The sequence below is a fragment of the Schistocerca cancellata genome, chromosome 1 (assembly GCF_023864275.1).
Source record: "Schistocerca cancellata isolate TAMUIC-IGC-003103 chromosome 1, iqSchCanc2.1, whole genome shotgun sequence".
In the NCBI taxonomy this organism is placed as follows: domain Eukaryota; kingdom Metazoa; phylum Arthropoda; class Insecta; order Orthoptera; family Acrididae; genus Schistocerca; species Schistocerca cancellata.
Window position 1 is genome coordinate 539,142,461 of NC_064626.1, and position 20,847 is coordinate 539,163,307.

Here is a 20,847-nt window from a genome sequence, read left to right on the forward strand (position 1 = left end):
AGAGGTTGTAGAGAGTTCCAGAGAGAGCCTTAGGGAATGATTGGTAAGAACAGGGGAAAGAAATACAGTAGAAGAATGGGTAGCTTTGAGAAATGAAATAGAGAAGGCAGTAGAAGATCAAGTGGGTAAAAAGATGAAGGCTAATAGAAAACCTTGAGTAACTGAAGAGATTAAATTTAATTGATAAAAGTAGAAAATATAAAATTGCAGTAAATGAAACAGGTGAAAAGTAATACAAATGTCTCAGAAATGAGATTGACAGGAAGTGCAAAATGGTCAAGCAAGGATAGCTAGACGGCAAATGCAAGGATGTGGAAGCAGGTATCACTAGGGGTAAGGTAGGTACTGCCTACAGGAAAATTAAAGAGATCTTTGGAGAAAAGAGGAACACCTGCAGGAATATCAAGAGCTCAGATGCAAAACCAGTCCTAAGCAAAGAAGGCAAAGCAGAAATGTGGAAGGAGTATACAGAGAGTCTATACAAGGGCAATGTAGTAGAGGGCAATATTATGGAAATTGAAGAGGATGTAAATGAAGTTTGAAATGGGAGATATGATACTGCATGAAGAATTTGACAGAGCACTGAAGTTGAAACATGGCCCTGGCAGCAGTCAACATTCCATTAGAATTACTGATAACTGTGGGAGAGCCAGCCATTACAAACTCTACCATCTGGTGAGCAAGGTATCTGAGACAGGTGAAATATCCTCAGACGTAAAGCAGAATATACTAATTCCAATCCCAAAGAAAGTTGGTGTTGAAAGGCGTGAAAATTAGCAAACTATCAGCTAAATAAACCACAGCTGCAAAATACTAACACAAATTTTTTACAGACAAATGGAAAAACTGGTATATGCCAATCTCTGGGAACATCAGTTTGGATTCGGTTGAAATGTTGGAACATGAGAGGCAATACTGACCATACGACTTATCTTAGGAGATAGATTAAGGAATGGCAAACCTACATTTCTAACATTTGTACACTTGGAGGAAGCTTTTGACAATATTGACTGGAATACTCTTTTTAAAATTCTGAAGGTGGCCTGCGTAAAATACAGGGAGCAAAAGGCTATTTACAATTTGTACAGAAACAAGATGGCAGTTACAAGAGTTGAGGGACATGAAAGGGAAGTAGTGGTTGACAAGGGTGTGAGACAGAGTTGAAGCCTATCCCCAATGTTATAAAATATAAAAACCTTGAGGTTTGCCGATGGCATCGTAATTCCATCAGAGACAGCAAAGGACCTGGAAGAGCACTTGAACAGAATGGACAGTGCCTTGAAAGGAAGATATAAGATGAACACCAATAAAAGCAAAACAGGAATAATGGAATGTGGCTGAATGAAAACAGGTGATGCTGAGAGAGAATTAGATTAGGAAATGAGACACTTAAAGTAGTAGGTGTGTTTTGCTACTTGGGGAGCAAAATAACTTATGATGGTCAAAGTAGAGAGGACATAAAATATATACTGGCAATGGCAAGGAAAGCGTTTCTGAAGAAGAGAAATTTGTTAACATCGAGTATAGAATTAAGTGTCAGGAAGTCGTTTCTGAAAGTATTTGTATGTCGTGTAGCCATGTATGGAAGTGAAACGTGGACGATAAATAGTTTAGACAAGAAGAGAATAGAAGCTTTAAAAATGTGGTGCTACAGAAGAATGTTAAAGATTGATGGGTATATCATGTAACTAATGAATAGAATTGGGGAGAAGAGGAAATTGTGGCACAACCTGACTAAAAGATGGGACAGGTTGGTAGGAGACATTCTGAGGCACCAAGAGATCATCAATTTAGTGTTGTACGGAATCGTGGAGGGTAAAAATTTTAGAAGTAGACCAAGAGATGAATACACTAAACAGATTCAGAAGGATGTAGGTTGTAGTAGGTACACAGAGATGATGTAGCTTGCGCAGGATGGAGTAGCATGGAGAGCTGCATCAAACCAGTCTCTGGATTGAAGACCACAACAAAAACAATGTTATATTTATTACAAATAAGTTTTTACTTCCTTAAGTATGATTGCCTGTATCTGTCTCAATGATTATTATGCACTAATCTGATTCATTTTTATGATATTATAATGGTATTTCAAACAGTGGAAAATCCAGGATGGAATATGGTGATATTATCGAAAGATTGTTGCTACTCACCATATAGTGAAGATGCTGAGTTGCAGATAGGCACAACAAATGGACCGTCAGAAACTAAGCTTTTGGCCAACAAGGCCTTTACCAGAAACAGACAACACAACAACACAAACACACACACACACACACACACACACACACACACACACACACACACACACACACATGCAAACACTACTTACACACACATAACACAGTCTCTGGTTGCTGAGACTAGACTGCAAGGACCAGCACATGATGGGAGAAGCGATCGGGTGTTGGGGGTAAGGAGAAGACTGGGGAGGGGAGGGGGAGGGATAACAGGGTAGGGGTGGGGGGTGGTAAAGTGCTGCTTATGGAAGCATACAGGAACAAGGTAAATAGAAAGTAGGGCAGCTAGGTACATTCGGGACACCCCTCCCCAGCCTCCTCCTTACACCCAACAGCCGAATGCTTCTCCCATCGTGTGCTGGTGCTCACAGTGTAGCCCCAGCAGTCAGAGACTGTGGTCATGTGTGTGTGAGTGGCATTTGTGTCAGTGGGTATGTGTCTGTGTTGTCTATTTCCGATGAAGGCCTTGTTGGCCAAAAGTTTACTTTCTGACAGTCTTTTCATTGTGCCTGTCTGTGACTCTGTACCTCTGCAATATGATGGGTATCAACTATCCTTTCATAATATTGTTATAATGGTATTTTTAATCCATGGGCTTTTATTTTAGGGCATGACTTTTTTTTCTTTGCGAGTGGAAAGTTAAATGTGAAGTAATAATGGTTGGTCTATCTGTAACTGCAAACCTTTCATGTACAAAATGAGGCTGAAGCACATTATTCCAGTTTTCTTTCTGCCAGTGATTGAGGAAACTGGGAATATTATTCTTATTTTTCCAGTGTATCCATTGTAGAATATTCTTGTCAATATAGTTTCTGGACTACAGAGTGAGATTTATTGTTGGTGGTTTATCATGTTATCATGAAGTAATAGTACATGTATTATAAGGATGTTCTGGTCTGAGGAGCCTACATGTATTGCACCCACAGAACAGTTTAACTTGTTTGCTACTTATTAAAGATGCCTAGCAATATGTGAGGCTACACTAGTAGGTTACATCACTTTTCCATCAAGTAATGAGTACACTAGGTTTAAAAACTGTGATTATTCATAATGTTCATTAAGAAAACTGAAGGTAAATCTTTCATGTATTATAATCTTTCTAAGTCCTATTTTTGACTATTTTGAGCTTGGCAGCTGTAGCATACAGACTGACGATCTAGACTTGGATCATGCCAGCTCACTGCCCCTGCTGTCTCAGCAGTGGAGCTATACTCGTGTGCAGCAGGACCATGTTCAACACCAGAAGGATGCAGAAGGAGCATATAACTCAGTGTTAAGCATTTTAGACAGCCAGTCATCAGGACCTCTTGAAGATAGCAACGAGTCAGTTTGCTAAAATGTCATGCCATTTGGATGATGCAATCCACCTCAATATTTAAGAACATTTCAAAATAATAATTTGCCATGAAAGCCAAAAATCATACAGAAATTACCTCTATGGGGTTAAGATGATCAACAAAGTGGAGAAGTTAGGTAAACTTCAGAATTGACTGGAATGTCTCCTGGCCTTCTTTGCCACCCTGCTGAAATAACCAAATCAAACTATCTTTTGTGAAATATAACAACAAAAATAATCAATTATTGATAATGTAATATAAATGAATAAATAAAAAATGTACTCATCAAGCAGAGGCAGGGAAACGCACACACAAAAGATTTAACTTTTACAAGTGGCTCCTTCTTCTGGCAGAAGAGTTGAAGGGAAAGTAAGAGCTGTGAAGGGAAAGGACTGGACAGGTTTAAGGAAAGTAGTACAGTTTAAAAAAGTCACCCAGAACCTCATGTCAGGGGAGACTTACTGGATGAGATGAGAAAGAAAGACTGAGTGTTGGGGACTGCACCAGATGAGGTTTGAAAACGTGAGAGCTTAAAGGTGGAAGACAGAGTAATATGCAAGACAGAGATTACTACTAAAACATCATGATTGAGTTAATAAGAGTGAAAAGCTAAGTGCACTGTATGTAACAGAGGTGGGAGGAGGAATGCCGAAAAATAGACAAGTCAGAAAATGAAAATGTAGGACACTAAAACAGAGTGAAGAAAAGAGTAGTTACTGTGAATAAATGCTGAGACAGGAAGAATTAATATAAATTAAGGCCAGGTGGGTGGCAAAAACCAAGGACATGTTATAGTGCTAGTTCACACCTTTGGAGTTCTGAGAAACTAGTGTCTGGGGAAAGAATCCGGATGGCGTGTATGGTGAAACAGGCACTGAGGTCATGACTGTCACATTGTACAGCATGCTCTGCAACAGCATATTGTGTGTAGTGTATATACACCCTCTGCCTCTACCTATGCCTATTCATCCTGACTGATTACTGGGTGATAGTCATGCCATGTAGCAGAGATACTGTGTTGCAAATGGCACAACAAAAAGATGAACACAATTATAGCTTTCGGCCATTAAGGCCTTTGTCAACAATAGACACACATACCCTCATGCACATGCACACACTCATGCACATGCACATACTCATGGAAATGGAACTCGTACACATGTCTGCAGTCTCAGGCAACTGAAACCACACTGCGAGCAGGGTGGGGGTAAGGAGTAGGCTGGGGTGGGGATGGGAAGGGATAGTATGTTGGGGGTGTCAGACAGTGAAGTGCTGCAGAGATGGAGGGTAGGAGAGGTGGCATGGGGTGAGGGGGGGGGGGGGGAGTAGCGGAAAGGAGAGAATAAAAAGAAATTGAAGGATTGGGTGTGGGTGTGAAAAGACAGCTGTGTAGTGCTGGAACGGGAAAAGGATGGGGGCTGGATGTGTGAGGACAGTGACTAATGAAGGTTGGGGACAGAAGGGTTACAGGAATGTAAGATGTATTGCAGGGAAAGTTCGCACCTGAGCAATTCAGAAAAGCTGGTGTTGGTGGGAAAGATCTGTATGGCACAGGCTGTGAAGCAGTCATTGAAATGAGGGATATCATGTTTGGCAGTGTGTTCATCAACAGGGTGGTCCACCTGTTTCTTGGTCACAGTTTGTTGTCTTCTCTCCATCCGCAAAATTCTCCTGCTATGTAATCCCCAGTTCCTGGAACCCATAACACACATTCAAACTCTTGCCCTGCAGGAATTTGAGCAACATGCATAATGCCACCTCAAAAAGCTGTCCATCCTGCTAACTTCCTACTCTCACTTCGGAGTACCAGTGTCCACCACCACTACAACAACCTCCAAACCTCCCCCACATCACCTCATAGCTGACAAACTCTTTCTCATAGACCTACTACACTTACCCCACCCTCCAAAACTCCCTCCCACCACCACATAGAATCCAGAACCTAAACAGACCCGGAACAGTCATGAACCTTGAAGCCATAGTCCGACAGAAATATCAGTCCTTTCCAAAGGCCTCACCTTTTGCCCCATTCCCAAATTCAATCATGCAGGACTTGTTAAAGACCTTCTCTCCTTCTCCCAGTCCTTTCAGCGGAAACACGTTTTTGCCACCAACCCGACTAATCAGACCATGTTTTTGCCACCAACCTGACCAATCAGACCCAACCAAAGACCAATACTGAGCCTTTCCTTACTCAGTTGAGTCTTCTATCCAACCGTGGTCCACCCCCAATGTCCCCTAACCATCCCCTGTTAACTTTCCAGAATTTCTTAACCTTGAACTTTGCCTCGCCATAATTTCCCAAATCCCTCAACATGCAAACTAACCTTACATCTGCAGAAAGAACTGCAGTCCACTATCTAAAAACTGATCACAACCTTATAATCCTACCTGCGGACAAAGGCTCCACCACCACTGTTTTGAACTGCAAGGATTATCTGGCGGAAAGACTTCATCAGCTGTCAGATACTTCCACCTACAGACGTTGCCACAGTGACCCCATTCCAGTAGTCCAGCAGGATCTCCAGTCACTACTCAAATCCTTAGGCCCATCCTAAAACCTCTCCCCAGAGTCCATCTCTCTTCTTACCCCTACCACTCCCCACATCCTACCTTTTACAAACTTCCTAAAGTCCATAAACCCAACCAACCAGGACGGCCCATTGTGGCCGGTTACTATCCCCACCCCCCCCCCCCCCCCCCCCCTCTTGTGCCTGAGAGAATCTCTGCTCTCATTGACCAACCCCTTCAACCTATTACCCGGAACCTACCCTTCTATATAAAAGATAACAACCATTTCCTCCACAGACTCTCCACAGCTCCTGTCCCCTTAACACACAGTGCCCTGCTCGTCACTATTGATGCCACCTCCCTGTACACTAACATTCCTAATGCCCATGGCCTTACTGCTATTGAACACTACCTTTCCAAACACACTATGGATTCCAAACCAGCAATCTCCTTCCTAGTCACCATGACCAACTATATCCTCATCCACAATTACTTTTCCTTTGAAGGCATTACTACAAACAATCCGGGGTACGGGGTATGGCTATGGGCACTTGCATGGCACCATCCTATGCCAACCTATTCATGGGCCATCTAGAGGAGTCCTAAAAACTGAGAATCCTAAACCCCTCACTTAGTTCAGATTCATTGACAGTATCTTTGCTGTCTGAATCGAAGGTGAGGACACCCTTTCCACATTCCTCCAGAACCCCAACAACTTCTCTCCCATTTGCTTCACCTGGTCCTACTCAACCCAACAATCCACCTTCCTAGATGTTGACCTCCAGCTCAGAGATGGCTACATCAATACCTCCATCCATATCAAACCTACTAATAACAAGAAATACCTACACTTCAACAGCTGCCACACATTCGATACCACAAAGTCCCTTTTGTACAGCCTAGCCACTCATGGTCATCGCATCTGCAGTGATGAGCAGTCCATTTCGGAATATACTGAGGGTCTCACTGAAGCCTTCACTTACTGTAACTATCCTTCCAACCTTGTACAAAAACAAATATGCCGTGCCTTATCTTTCCAGTCTCCCACCACCTTCCAAAGTCCCACAGTCAAGCCACAGAGGAACATTCCCCTTGTAACTCAGTACCATCCAGGACTGGAGCAACTGAATTACATTCTCTGCCAGGGTCTCGACTACCTCTCGTCATGCCCTGAAATTAGAAATATCCTGCCCACTTTCCTTCTCACCCCTCCCACAGCGGTATTCCATTGTCCACCAAACCTACACAACATACGCGTCCATCCTTACACAACCCTTGCTCCCAATCCCTTACCTCATGGTCAAGCCCCTGTAATAGACCTAGATGCAAGACCTGTCCTGTACATCTTCCTATCACCACCTACTCCTGTCCGGTCACTAACATCGCCTATCCTATCAAGTTCAGGGCTACCTGTGAAACCAGTCATATGTTTTACAAGCCAAGCTGCAATCACTGTGCTGCATTCTATGTAGGCATGACAACTGACAAGCTGTCTGTCCGCATGAATGACCACCGACAAACAGTGGCCAAGAAACAAGTGGACCACCGTGTTGCTGAACACACTGCCAAACATGATATCTCTCATTTCAATGACTGCTTCACAGCCTGTGTCATATGGATCCTTCCCACCAACACCAGCTTTTCTGCATTGCTCAGGTGGGAAGTTTCTCTGCGATACATCCTACATTCCATAACTCTCCAGTCCTCAACCTTTGTTAGCCACTGTCCTCACCCATCCAGCTCCCTCCCTGCTCCCATTCCAGCACTACATAGCTGTCATTTCACCACCACACCAATTATTTCAATTTCTTTCCCGTCCCCGCCCCAGTCTCCTCCTTATCCCCCCAGTTGCCACTCCCATCACACACTGTTGCTGCTGCTCGCAGTGTGGTTTCAGTTGCCTGAGACTGCAGACGTTTGTGCAAGTTGCATTTGCATGAGTGTGTGTGTGCGTGTGCGTGAGTGTATGTGTGTCTGTTGCTGACAAGGACCTTAATGGCTGAAAGTTATAATTTTGTGAATCTTTTTGTTGTGGCATTTGCGACTCGCTATCTCCGCTATACGGTGAGCAACAACTTTCCAATATTGTTACATTCCATCCTGGATTTTCCATTGTTTGAAAACATCAAAATATATTCCAGTATGTAAAAAAGGTGAGAAAGGTGATGTAAATAACTACAGACCCATCGTAATTACATTCAGAAATAAGAGGTCAATGACAACTGCTATTTGTGAGTGCATCATTTCCATCCTAAACATTATGGACAAAAAACAGGAATCAGTAGGACGATTTATTGACCTGTCAAAAGCTTTTGACATGGTCGAGCATGAAAGTCTGCTATCAAAGCTTGTAAGATATGGTATTCGAGGTCTGTCCAGCAACTGGATCAGTTCCTTCCTGACTAATTGTAAGCAGACAGGGTGCACAAGCACATAAATATCAAACTAAAAATTGTATGCGAACACTTATCTGACTGTAAACAAACTAAATGCGGTATACCCCATGGATCAGTTCCTTCTGTACGTAAATGATCTAAATTTAAATGCTGATGCACATAAAACAATCATATTTGCAGATGACACCACAAATCTACTAAAAGGAGACAGCAATGAACAGTTACAGCAGTCAGTATCCATGTACACAAAACAACTCAACAGCTGGGCTCAGAATAATCAGCTTATAATAAGCAGTTAAAAAGCCATTGCACTAAAATTCCATAGTGCTCCCGACAATGACATGTTTATTCCATCAGTTTCTATCAGTAATGAGCTAGTTGGTAACAGTACCAAAACCAAATTCTTAGGGCTTTGGCTGTAGAGCAACATAAAATAGAATAAGCATATTGAATATCTCAGTGCAAAACTGAACAAAACATGTTACCTTCTTTGCTCACTAAAATCATGCTGTAGTGAGAAAACATTAATGAATGCATATTGTGCCTACTTTTGTTCTTGTCTTAGATATTGGGTCACTTTTTGGGAAACACTAAAAGAGCTAAGAGCACTTTTAAACTACAAAAAGGGCCACCACAATCTTGTTTGTGTGCAAGCCTAGAGACTCTTGTAAACCTTTGTTTAAGAAATCTGGAATTCCTTTATTACAATGTGTATAAATTATGGAAACCCTTTTATTCTTTAAAACAAATGTAATACATAAAGACTGCAGACTGTAAAGAAACTGTAATGTACATGATATTTACTATATAAGTGACGTATTAGTGGTTTCTTCATTCACCTCTGCCTTTCTTGTGTTGTGACCTGATATTTGTGAGTGTTTCGTATCGAGCAACTTAACCTCTTGCCTGTGTTTACATTCCGCGCTGACCAGTTGCAGCTGTAGCGGCGCATCGAAAGCTAAGTACTAATTAATTGTTTGTGTATAGTTGTTTATTTAGGAACTTTAGTAGTCTTCAACCGGTGTTCTTGAAGTTTTCTGGTGAAATAATTTCAGAAGAACCTTTTGGGAACTGTTTTCAGCTTCGTTACTGTGTCATTAGACGTTTGATTCTCTTTCTGGGGGGAATGCAGTGGGGAAGCCAGTGGGCATTCTGGTGAGATCCTCTCCTGGAACTGCAGGTTATGTAGCAAGAGTAAGTTGATAGAGGAGCAGGAGCGTAAGATCTGTGCCCTTCAGGGGCAGTTGAAAAACGCACAGGAGGAGCTAGATAGGATGAGGAGGGAGAAGGGGGGTGGGGAATGGGAGCTGGCTGTTGGCAAGAGATCTGCTAGGAGAAGAAGATTTTCAGATAGTTTTACTATTGGTGTTTACAATAGATATGACCAACTGTCAGAGTCTAGTGGAGAGGAATCTCTAGTAGCTGTAGATGTAGGAAGTATGCAGCAGACCTCAGTAGTTACTGTGCCTAGAACAGTTGCAAAGTCGAAGAGCAAGAAGAAGGTTCTGCTGTTAGGTAGTTCTCATGGCAGAGGTGTAGGCCAGCAGTTGCAGGAAGTGCTGGGGAGTGAGTACCAGGTCACTAACATTGTGAAGCCTAATGCAGGGTTGGCTCAGGTGACTGTTAACATAGGAGGGTTATGTAGGGATTTTACTAAAGAGGATCAGGTAGTGAGTGTGGGTGGGGCTGGTAATAGTATTGATAGGGATGGGGAGTATAACATAGATGGTGACCTGGAAAAGATAGCCACTCAGACTGGCAACGCGAATGTGCATTTCGTGGAACTGTTTCAGCGTCACGATCAGCCTCATCTTAATACAGCCGTCAGGCGTAATAACATGAGACTTGGGGTGCGCTGATGACAGAAAGCATGGGTCACATTTCAGTGGTGTCGGTGGAGTCTATCAGCAGGACGGGTTTCACTAGACACGGCCTGCACCTCAACAGGTATGGGAAGGGGAGGTTGGCAAAGCTTATAGGTGACAGCATATGTGGGGTTGGTGGGATCACTCATGGGAAAATTCCTGCAGTAGTGGGTGTTAGAGCTGCACCTTTTTTAGATTGAAGTCAGCTGATAGGTATTCCTGCTTAAGGGAAGTCTCTCTAACAAGGGAATCACTTTTGACAAAGCTTAGGTATCCGAGTAATGAGGGAATTAGTATATTTCACCAAAATATACAAGTTTTTAGAGATAAAGTTAGTGAACTGCTTATAGATGTTGACTCTGAAATTATTGGTATATCTGAACACTTCTTAAATTAGGGGATAATTCAGAGGCTTCCTTTACCAGGATACAGGTTGGCTGGCTGCTTTTCGAGGAGCTATTTGCGGTGTGGGGGAGTAGCCATGTATGTGAAAAACGGCATCGCATTTGAGTCAATTGATGTTTCAAAGTACTGCTCTGAAAAGGTGTTTGAATGTTGTGCAGGTGTGGTTAAATTTAACGGAGCTAAACTTGTAACTGTTGTTATTTATAGATCCCCAGACTCTGATTTCACAACATTTTTGCTAAAGCTAGAGGAGGTTCTTGGTTCACTTTATAGGAAATACAAAAAGTTAGTTATATGTGGTGACTTCAATATTAATTTTATAAGTGATTGTGCAAGGAAGAGGATGCTGGTAGACCTCTTTAATTCATATAATCTTATGCAAACCGTATTCTTTCCAACGAGAGTGCAAGAGAACAGTAGAACAACCATAGACAACATTTTTGTTCATTCCTCATTACTAGAAGGGCATTCTGTTAGCAAAAAGGTGAATGGCCTTTCAGATCATGATGCACAAATTTTAACTTTAAAAGATTTTTATGCTGCAACACGTGTTAAATATAGTCATCAGCTGTTCAGGAAAGCTGATCCAGTTGCTGTAGAGACCTTTGTAAACCTTATAAAGGAACAAGAGTGGCAAGATGTTTATAGCGCTGATACAGTAGACGATAAATATAATGCTTTTCTCAAGACTTTTCTCATGCTCTTTGAAAGTTGCTTTCCGTTAGAACGTTTAAAACAGGGTACTAGCACAAACAGGCAGCCTGGGTGGCTGACTAGAGGGATAAGAATATCTTGTAGAACAAAGTGGCAATTATATCAAAACGTTAGAAACAGTCAAAATCTAAATGCAGCAGCCCATTACAAACAGCATTGTAAGGTGCTTAAAAATGTTATTAGGAAGGCAAAAAGTATGTGGTATGCAGATAGAGTAGCTAAGTCTCAGGATAAAATTAAAACCATATGGTCAGTCGTAAAGGAAGTTGCTCGTCTGCAGAGACAGGTCGAGGATATAGAATCAGTGCATAGTGGGAATGTCCGTGTTACTGATAAGTCATATATATGTACAGTATTTAATAATCACTTTCTGAATATAGCAGGTGAACTAAATAGAAACCTAGTCCCAACAGGGAATCATATAGCGCTCTTAGAAAAAAGTGTTCCGAGACTGTTACCTGAAATGCTCCTCCATGACACTGACAAGAGGGAGATTGAGTTAATAATTAAATCACTAAAGACCAAGAACTCTCATGGATATGACGGGGTATCTAGCAGAATACTGAAGTATTGTTCTATGTATGTTAGCCCAGTTCTCAGCCATATCTGTAACTTTTCCTTTAGGAGTGGTGGGTTAAAGTACTCGGTGGTGAAGCCACTTTATAAAAAAGGAGACATTGCTAATGTTGACAATTTTAGACCTATTTCTATGCCATCGGTGTTTGCTAAAGTTATCGAGAAGGTTGTATATACAAGGTTACTGGAGCATTTAAATTCACATAATTTGCTGTCAAATGTTCAGTTTGGTTTTAGAAATGGTTTAACAACTGAAAATGCTATATTCTCTTTTCTCTGTGAGGTTTTGGACAGATTAAATAAAAGGTTGCGAATGCTAGGTGTTTTCTTTGATTTAACGAAGGTTTTTGACTGTGTTGACCACAAAATATTACTGCAGAAGTTGGACCATTATGGAGTAAGGGGAGTAGCTTACAATTGGTTCGCCTCTTACTTTAAGAACAGAAAGCAGAGGGTAATTCTCCGCAATATTGAGAGTGGTAGTGATGTTCAGTCCCAATGGGGCACTGTTAAGTGGGGCGTTCCCCAAGGGTCGGTGCTGGGGCCACTGCTGTTTCTTATTTATATAAATGATATGCCTTCTAGTATTACAGGTGATTCAAAAATATTTCTGTTTGCTGATGACACCAGCTGGATAGTGAAGGATCTTGTGTGTAATATTGAAACAGTAACAAGTAATGTAGTTCATGAAATAAGTTCATGACTTGTGGAAAATAATTTGATGCTAAATCACAGTAAGACTCAGTTTTTACAGTTTCTAACTCACAATTCAACAAGAACCGATATTTTGATCAGACAGAATGGGCATATTATAAGCGAGACAGAACAGTTCAAATTCCTAGGCGTTCGGATAGACAGTAAGCTGTTGTGGAAAGCCCATGTCCAGGATCTTGTTCAGAAGCTAAATGCTGCTTTATTTACCATTAGAACAGTACCTGAAATAAGTGACACTTCAACACGAAAAGTAGTCTACTTCGCATATTTTCATACGCTTATGTCGTATGGTATTATTTTTTGGGGTAATTCTTCTGATTCAAAAAGGGTATTTTTGGCTCAAAAACGGGCTGTTCGAGCTATATGTGGTGTAAGTTTGAGAACCTCTTGTTGACCCCTATTCAAAAATCTGGGAATTCTGACATTGCCCTCACAGTATATATCTACTTTAATGTCGTTTGTTGTTAGCAATATTAGCCTATTCCCAAGAGTTAGCAGCTTTCACTCAGTTAATACTAGGCAGAAATCAAATCTGCATGTAGAATGCACTTCCTTGACTCTTGTGCAGAAAGGAGTGCAGTATTCTGCTGCATCCATTTTCAATAAGCTACCACAAGAACTCAAAAATCTTAGCAGTAGCCCAAACTCTTTTAAGTCTAAACTGAAGAGTTTCCTCACGGCTCACTCCTTCTATTCTGTCGAGGAGCTCCTGGAAGAGCTAAAAAATTAAGCAAATTCCAGTGTTACATTGTTGATTTTCTTCATTTGAACTTACGATTTGTCACCTGAATATGTTTTTTTTTTATATTTCATTTTATCTGTTTCTAATATTGTGTTATAATTTCATGTATTGACTCGTTCCATGACCATGGAGACTTCTCTTTAATTTGGTCCCACGGAACAATAAATAAATAAATAAAAAAAAAATCACTTTACCAGACGGAACAGAGTCTTACATATAACCAAAATCAGCACAGCTCTTCACATGGGAGTTAAGCTTTATAACAAACTTCCTGAAAACATAAAAGGTATTACTGAGGTTAAGCCTTTGGAAAATCTCTAAAGTCATATTTACAGCTTCACAGCTTTTACTCCATTGAAGAATATTCAAATTTATGAAGTGTGTTATATAAATACTTATGTATAAAGTGTATTATTGTAACCTTAAATAAGTATGCCTAGAAATGACTTTCAGTTGTTTACTTATAACTTGACTTGTCCAATGTTTTCTGCACAAGCTGCTTTGTAGACAGCAGGACCAATAATTACAATAAAAATACAAGTAATAATATAAAAACAGAAAAATCAAGAGGCAAAGACACAATAGATAGTGAAGTAAGTTTATTTAACCAATAGCTGTATAATTAGGAAATTGACTAGGTAGTGGTGCTATTTTGTGGGAGAGCACTGTTGACAAAAAGGGGTTGCCCAGTGTTTGCTAGTAAAATCAGGAAAAAGTGAAATTTTCTTATCTGAATATTTGAAGTAACAAGTTACTTTGATGAAAGGTGGGCATTTTTGGAATCAGAAAAATCGTGGCTGCAAAATTGTGATACTAAATTTTGAAAATAATCAGAACTTAAATTGGAACACTATAGAACATGAACATTTTAATTATGAATAGTTTTTGAAATATAAAGTTGTTGGAAAAAATAAGATATTTGTTGGAAAGAGGAGAATGAAGTCTTTCAAATAAACTGTACCAATTTAGAAATAAACAACTAGTTGCTCTCAGGAAATTTCACCATCAAATGGTTTGCATCTATAGTAAATCATGACTTATTTTAAAGATAAAATGTTTCCAGGTGAGTAACTAATAATATTATCATCACTAATTGAGAAATTACACAGTGAATGATATAGTTTAATAATCACTATTTAAATAAGAAATTAGATATTTTGAGTAACTAATGTTATGTACAAACAACAGACACTCCAGGTTGGAATATCAACAATAATAGGAGAAGGATAGAGTCTTATTACTGTAAAGATGATCTATTGAGTCTGGCTTGCACAAAGGGACAATGAAAAGACTGTTATACATCGTAACTTTCAGCCAAAGCCTTCTTCAGCAAATAAAACACACATGCATTCACACAATTGAGCACATCTCGTGCACACATATCTGGTATCACCAGCAGCTCCAACTGGAATGCGACTGTCATGTGAAAAGCAATCTGGACTGGGGTGGGGAAGGGGGAGGGATAGGGCAGGGTATATGAGGTGCTATCCAAAATTTTTGGGACTGGTGCTGCCATCTGTTGAAAACCTTATCTCTGGACTAATAATCACCATCACCCTCGAAGTAGTTCCCATCAGCACGTACACACTGGTCCCAGCGCTTCTGCCACTGGTCAAACGTTTTCTGGAAGTCCTTTTCTTTGGGGGTGTTTATCACTGCCAGCGATGCTTCTTGAATCTTCTCTAGAGAGTCAAACCATGGCCTTTCAACTTGAGTTTCAGTTTTGGGAATAGGGCGAAGTTGCAAGGTGCCAAATCTGGTGAGTACAGTGGGTGGGGTACAACCACTGTGTTGTTTTCTGCCAGAAAGGTCCTGGTGAGCAAGGATGTGTGACAGGGCGCATTGTCGTGATGCAGCAGCCAGTTCCCTTGATGCCAAAGTTCAGGCACATTTTCATGGAGCCATCACAAAACATCACAGTAGTACACAGAATTCCCTGTTTGGTTGCGTGGCATGAGTTCTTTGTGGACAATTCCCTTGGTACCACAGAAAATGATGATCATGCCCTTCACTTTGTTCTTCACCTGTCTTGCTTTTTTGGGTCTTGGAGAGCCCAGGCTCTTCCACTGGGACGATTGTTGCTTTGTCTCTGGGTCATAACTGTAAATCCAGCTCTTGTCGCTGGTGATAACCCGTGACAAGAAGGTCAGATCATCAGATACTGTCTGACAAAGGTCCATGCACACTTCAACATGCTGTGCTTTCTGTTTAGCAGTCAAGATCCTTGGCACAAATTTTGCGGCAACACGATGCATGCCCAATTCTTCAGTCAACATTCGTTGACATGTCCCATAACCAATACCCACTTCATCCGCAAGGTCTTGAATGGTTAGATGTCGATCCGCATGAACCAGTTGTTGAAGTTTGGCAACAATGTCTGGCACTGTGCGGCTAACGGGCCTTCCAGTGTGAGCATAATCTTCGACGTCTGTATGGCCGGCCCTGAACCAAGCATGCCACTCAAACACATGCGTACGGCTCATGCTCTGTGCCCTGAACACTTGTTGAATCATTGCAAGGGTCTCCTTTTGCACTTTTCCCGAGATTTGCACAAAATGTGATACTCGCGCGCTGTTTTGTTCGCGGACCATCATAAAATCACCACACATCAGACACAGAGTATTAAGGAAATCACTACCCCCAGGGGCTCAGCATTCAGGTGCCGGGTTCGGGCTTGGCGACCCCGGGGTTCCTGAGCTGGGGACTGGTAAGCACTGTCAGTTCCCTGTCATCATAACCTCTGGACATACTTCAGCGAGCACCGTGCAACACGGTGGTGGAACATTGTGTGTCTCAGGGAATGGGGATCTTGGCTTGACCACCCGGATCATGAGGATGGAATTAACCTCTATAAACAAACCCTCAATCTCAAAGTGTCCTGTGCGCTGATGAGATGCATGGCTGTTGAGGTGGAACAGTCGTTAGCAGGCAACCTCTGGGGTACCTGGCGCACCTGAGTTGTATAAGTCTTACCTAGGCATGCGGGGCTCTGTCTAGATGGACTTCTAGTTCCCTAGCTGCTCGTGGAACTGAGATGGATCCTTTGAAAGTCTCTTTTCCTCCTCCCAGTGAAAGGGTGGGCCGCTGGAAGGTTCTAACACCCAGTCTCTCAAGAGGGCTTGTGCAGTCAGTCCCACTGACTCCAGTACTTCTTTGACAAGTAAAGTCTTTGGTAACACAATGCATTCTGGTAATCAGAACGTGTTTCTCATTGTCAAATGGAAGGAGGATAGTTTCGAGAAGGTTTTGCCCTTCTATATACAAAAGGGTTTGGAGGGAATCTGTGACTCCTTAAAATCATTGAAGCGCTTGCGTAATGGGATCTTGCTAGTGGAAACTTCCACTTCACAGCAAGCAACTAACGTCCAATCCGCAAAATGCCTTGAGGAGTATGCTGCAGACACTGAAATGTACAGCACCTTGAATTATAGCAAAGGTGTTGTGACATACTGGGACCTAGTTGACATTCCCAGGGAAGAACTGCAACATGAGTGGGCTCCGGAAGGTATCATTGATGTACAACATATCATGAAGAAGGTTGATGGCAATCTTGTCAAATCCGACTCCTTTATTCTGACGTTTAATAGCACGAAACTTCCTGAAAATGTTAAAGCTGGCTTCCTTCGCCTTAGTGGTGAGGCCTTATTTCCTGACCCCAATGCACTGTTTTAAATGCCAGTGTTTTGGGCATACCACCTTATGGTGTAATGGTGAAGTGACTTGTGGTGACTGCAGTAAGGCTGCTCATGAAGGAGTTGATTGCTCATCTCCAGCCAAATGTATCAATTGCTCTGGGAACCACCCTGTATGGAGCAGGGATTGCTGAATATTTTTGGAGGAACGCAAAGTCCAGGAAATAAAAACAACCAAACATATCCCCTATGGTGAGGCCAAAAAGATCAACAAGTCGATGCACCCTCCCACATTTGCTGTGTCTTTTGCATCCATGGTTCAGAAGCGTACTCCAAAAGCCGATGCCTCTATGCAGACAGAGGTGGTGAGTGTTGGCACTAACACCTGCAGATGTCAGTGCACTTGCAACACAGCCATTGTTTCAGAGCCTGTAGCCCCTACTCGAACGGCAGACAAAGGTACAGTGGTGAACTTGGGCCAGACCCTGGCGCCTCCAACAGCTGAGGCTGTTCTGAAGCCCAGTACGGCCATTACCACACCCACGTCGGCTCCCTCAAAGCCCACCAAACCGCAGAAAGCTTCTATACAGCAGCAACAATGGGTCAAATCACGTGGTAAACCGTCTAACCATGCAGATGTCATTTTATGTGAGTCTTCATCTGACTCTTTGCCAGAGCTGATGATGTACAACATATGTGTGGGGCAATCATCTTGCCCCACGCCTGCCCATACACCTGCTGCAGTCTCCACACCCAGTCGGAGAGACAGGATGAAAGTGCTACCCCCGTCATAGATCGCTCCCATACTTCAGTGGAACTTGTAGGGGTTCAGGATGCATGTGGAGAAAGTAGACCACTGTATCTGTGTCTCCAGGAGACTTATTTCCATCCATCATACTCCCCTGAGATGTGAGGTTATACACTCCACAAAATAGACAACCTGCGTGGAGAGAGAGCTAGAGGAGGCGTAGGTATTTTTGTCAGGACGGACTAACACTCCTCGCCTCTCTCGCTTACGATGACTTTACAGGCCATCACTGTGTCCGTGCACGTGTGTCATCCATTGACTGTATGTTCACTTTATTTGCCCCCACATGATGCACTTGATGAAGTGGCCCTCACCAACTGTCTTACACAGCTCCCCCAGCCATTCATTATTTGCGGTAATTTTAATGCCCACAATGTGCTTTGGGGCTCTGCAATTACCTGTCCCAGGGGTAGAGCAATTGAGAGGCTTCTCCTGTCATCCTGTGCCTACTTGCTCAATGGAGGACAGAGCACTCACTTCTGCACAGCGACTGGGTCATTCTCTGCCATTGATCTCTCACTTTGCTCTCCAGCTTTTGATGCCAGTGCTCAATGGGAAGTGGTCGCTGACTTGCACAGCAGTGATCACTTCCCAATCTGGATTCACCTGCCAGATGCCATGGGCCCCGAAAGGAGACCATCAAGATGGGTGCTCAGTGGGACCGACTGGACATTTTATAGCCAGTTGGCCCAGTTTGAACACTGTGCGAATGTTGAGGCATGGGTGGATCATATTACCAAAATGGTCCACCATGTTGCTGAAGCATCCATTTCACAGTCCACAGGCCACCGGAAGAGGCAACCTGTCCCTTGGTGGAGTGCTGAATGCCGCTCTGCAATCAGAAGCAGGTGTGCGGCTCTGTGTCAGTTCCAGTGTCGGCTGACTGCTGAGAATCTTGCAGCCTTTAGGGTGGCGAGGGCAAAATATTGCTGCATTATTTGAGACAGCAACAAGAGGTCATGGCAACAGTTCCTGAACACCATTAATCGCTCCACCAAAAGTTCCATTGTGTAGGAGACCATCAGGAGAATTTCTGGGAGAGTAGCGAGGTGCCCCATGGCTTCTGTAATGACTAACGGCAGTCTCCACCCAGATCCGCAAGACATTTCCCAGACTATAGCAATGTATTTTGCCATGGTTACTGCAACAACCAGTCAGGATCCAGGTTTCCAGCGCTATAGAGCGGTTGTTGAGAGGTGTAGTCTAGACTTCCAGTCCACCTCTCATGAAGTTTACAACTGCCCATTTTCTAAGTGGGAGCTGGATTCTGCATTGTCTGCAGCTCGTGACACATCCTCCGGTCACGACAGGATCCATTACAGTATGCTATGGCACCTCACAAGGCGCAGCAAAGAAATCCTCCGCGCACGTTTTAATGCCATTTGGGTGTCAGGTCACTTTTGGCACTCGTGGCATGAGGCAGTTTTAATTCCTTTTTTAAAAGCTGGGAAAGACCACATGAGCCCAAGTAGCTACCCTAGTGTTGCCCTCACTAGTTGCATGGGAAAGACCTTGGAGCGGATGGTCAACCGCCTCCTTGTCTGGATGTTAGAATCCCAGCAACTCCTTAGTCACTTTCAGTGCGGGTTCAGGAGGCTTCGTTCCACCTTCGATAACCTTGCCATCCTGGAGGCGACTATACATCAAGCTTTCCTATGCTGTCATCACCTTCTAGGTGTATTTTTTGACATCAAGAAGGCGTACAATACCACTTGGAGGTGTCTCATCCTGGAGCAGCTTCACGAATGGGGTTTTCGTGGTTGTCTTCCTCTTTTTATTCAGTTTTTCCTCTCGCCACGATGTTTTAGATACCGGATTGGTGACGCCCTGTCTGACTGCTTTGAGCAGGAGAACAGTGTCCATCAGGGTAGTGTTTTAAGTGTGACTGTCTTTGCCATTGCTATTAATAGCATTACCTCCATAGTGAAAAGTCCTGTCCAGTGTTCCTTGTTTGTAGATGATTTCTCTTTGTTTTGCTCTTCTTCAAGCCTTGTGACAACAACGTGTCAGTTGCAACTTACTCTTAGACGTTTGGATGACTGGGCTCAGAAGAGTGGTTTTAAGTTTTCCACTGAGAAGTCCGTGTGCGTTCTTTTTCACCGTACTCGGTCGATTTTAACCTTTTCTGAGTTGAGGATAAGGGATACTGTCCTCGCTTTTAAAGACACGGTGAGATTTTTGGGACTCATTTTTGACTCGAAGCTTACGTGGTTACCACATCTTAAAGACCTGAAACGATGGTCGCTTAAGGCTTTAAGTATTTTAAAATGTCTTAGCCACAATACATGGAGAGCCGACAGGACTTGTCTGCTCCAGTTTTACAGGGCATTTGTGCAATCTTGGCTCAATTATGGGTGCACTGTGTATGGGTCTACAAGGCCTTCTTACTTAAAGATGTTGGATGTTGTGCACCATGAAGGGCTTTGGTTGGCCACTGGGGCATTCAGAACTAGCCCCCTACCAAGCCTCTGTGCAGAGGCTGGTGAACCGCCACTTCATATGCTGCGGCGGCTACTTACTGTGCGCCAGGCATATAAAACTTTGTCCACACCATACACACCTGCATACCATACCATTGCTCAGCTTCCTCTGGCACAGCTATTTCATAACCAGCAACGAACAACGCGGCCCTATGGGATTCGCGCACAGGATTGCCTCTCTGCGATGGATATGGCTGGTCTTCATGTTTCCCATCGTGGTTGGGCAGATTTCCACCTAGGCTCCTCCAGAGACCCAAACTTATTTTAGAATTGACTAATTTTAAGAAAGATAGTACACCAGATTTTACATTCCAATCTCAGTTTTTTAACAGTTTAGATGTGCATCACAGTTTTACCATCGTTTACACTGATGGCTCCAAACAGGAGAATTTCCTTGGTTGTTCTGTAGTGTTCCCTGATCATGTTACCC

The 20,847-nt window shown here is 42.7% G+C and overlaps 1 protein-coding gene across 1 annotated transcript in view; it reads left to right on the forward strand.

The window, feature by feature from the left end:
- The window catches only part of LOC126188895 (uncharacterized), a 249,966-nt gene that overhangs the window by 79,431 nt on the left and 149,688 nt on the right, over nt 1-20,847 (forward strand). The window contains exon 8 of the mRNA XM_049930624.1: nt 3,378-3,560. Within this exon, the coding sequence (XP_049786581.1) occupies nt 3,378-3,560 (183 nt within the window). The remainder of the gene's footprint in view (nt 1-3,377; nt 3,561-20,847) is intronic.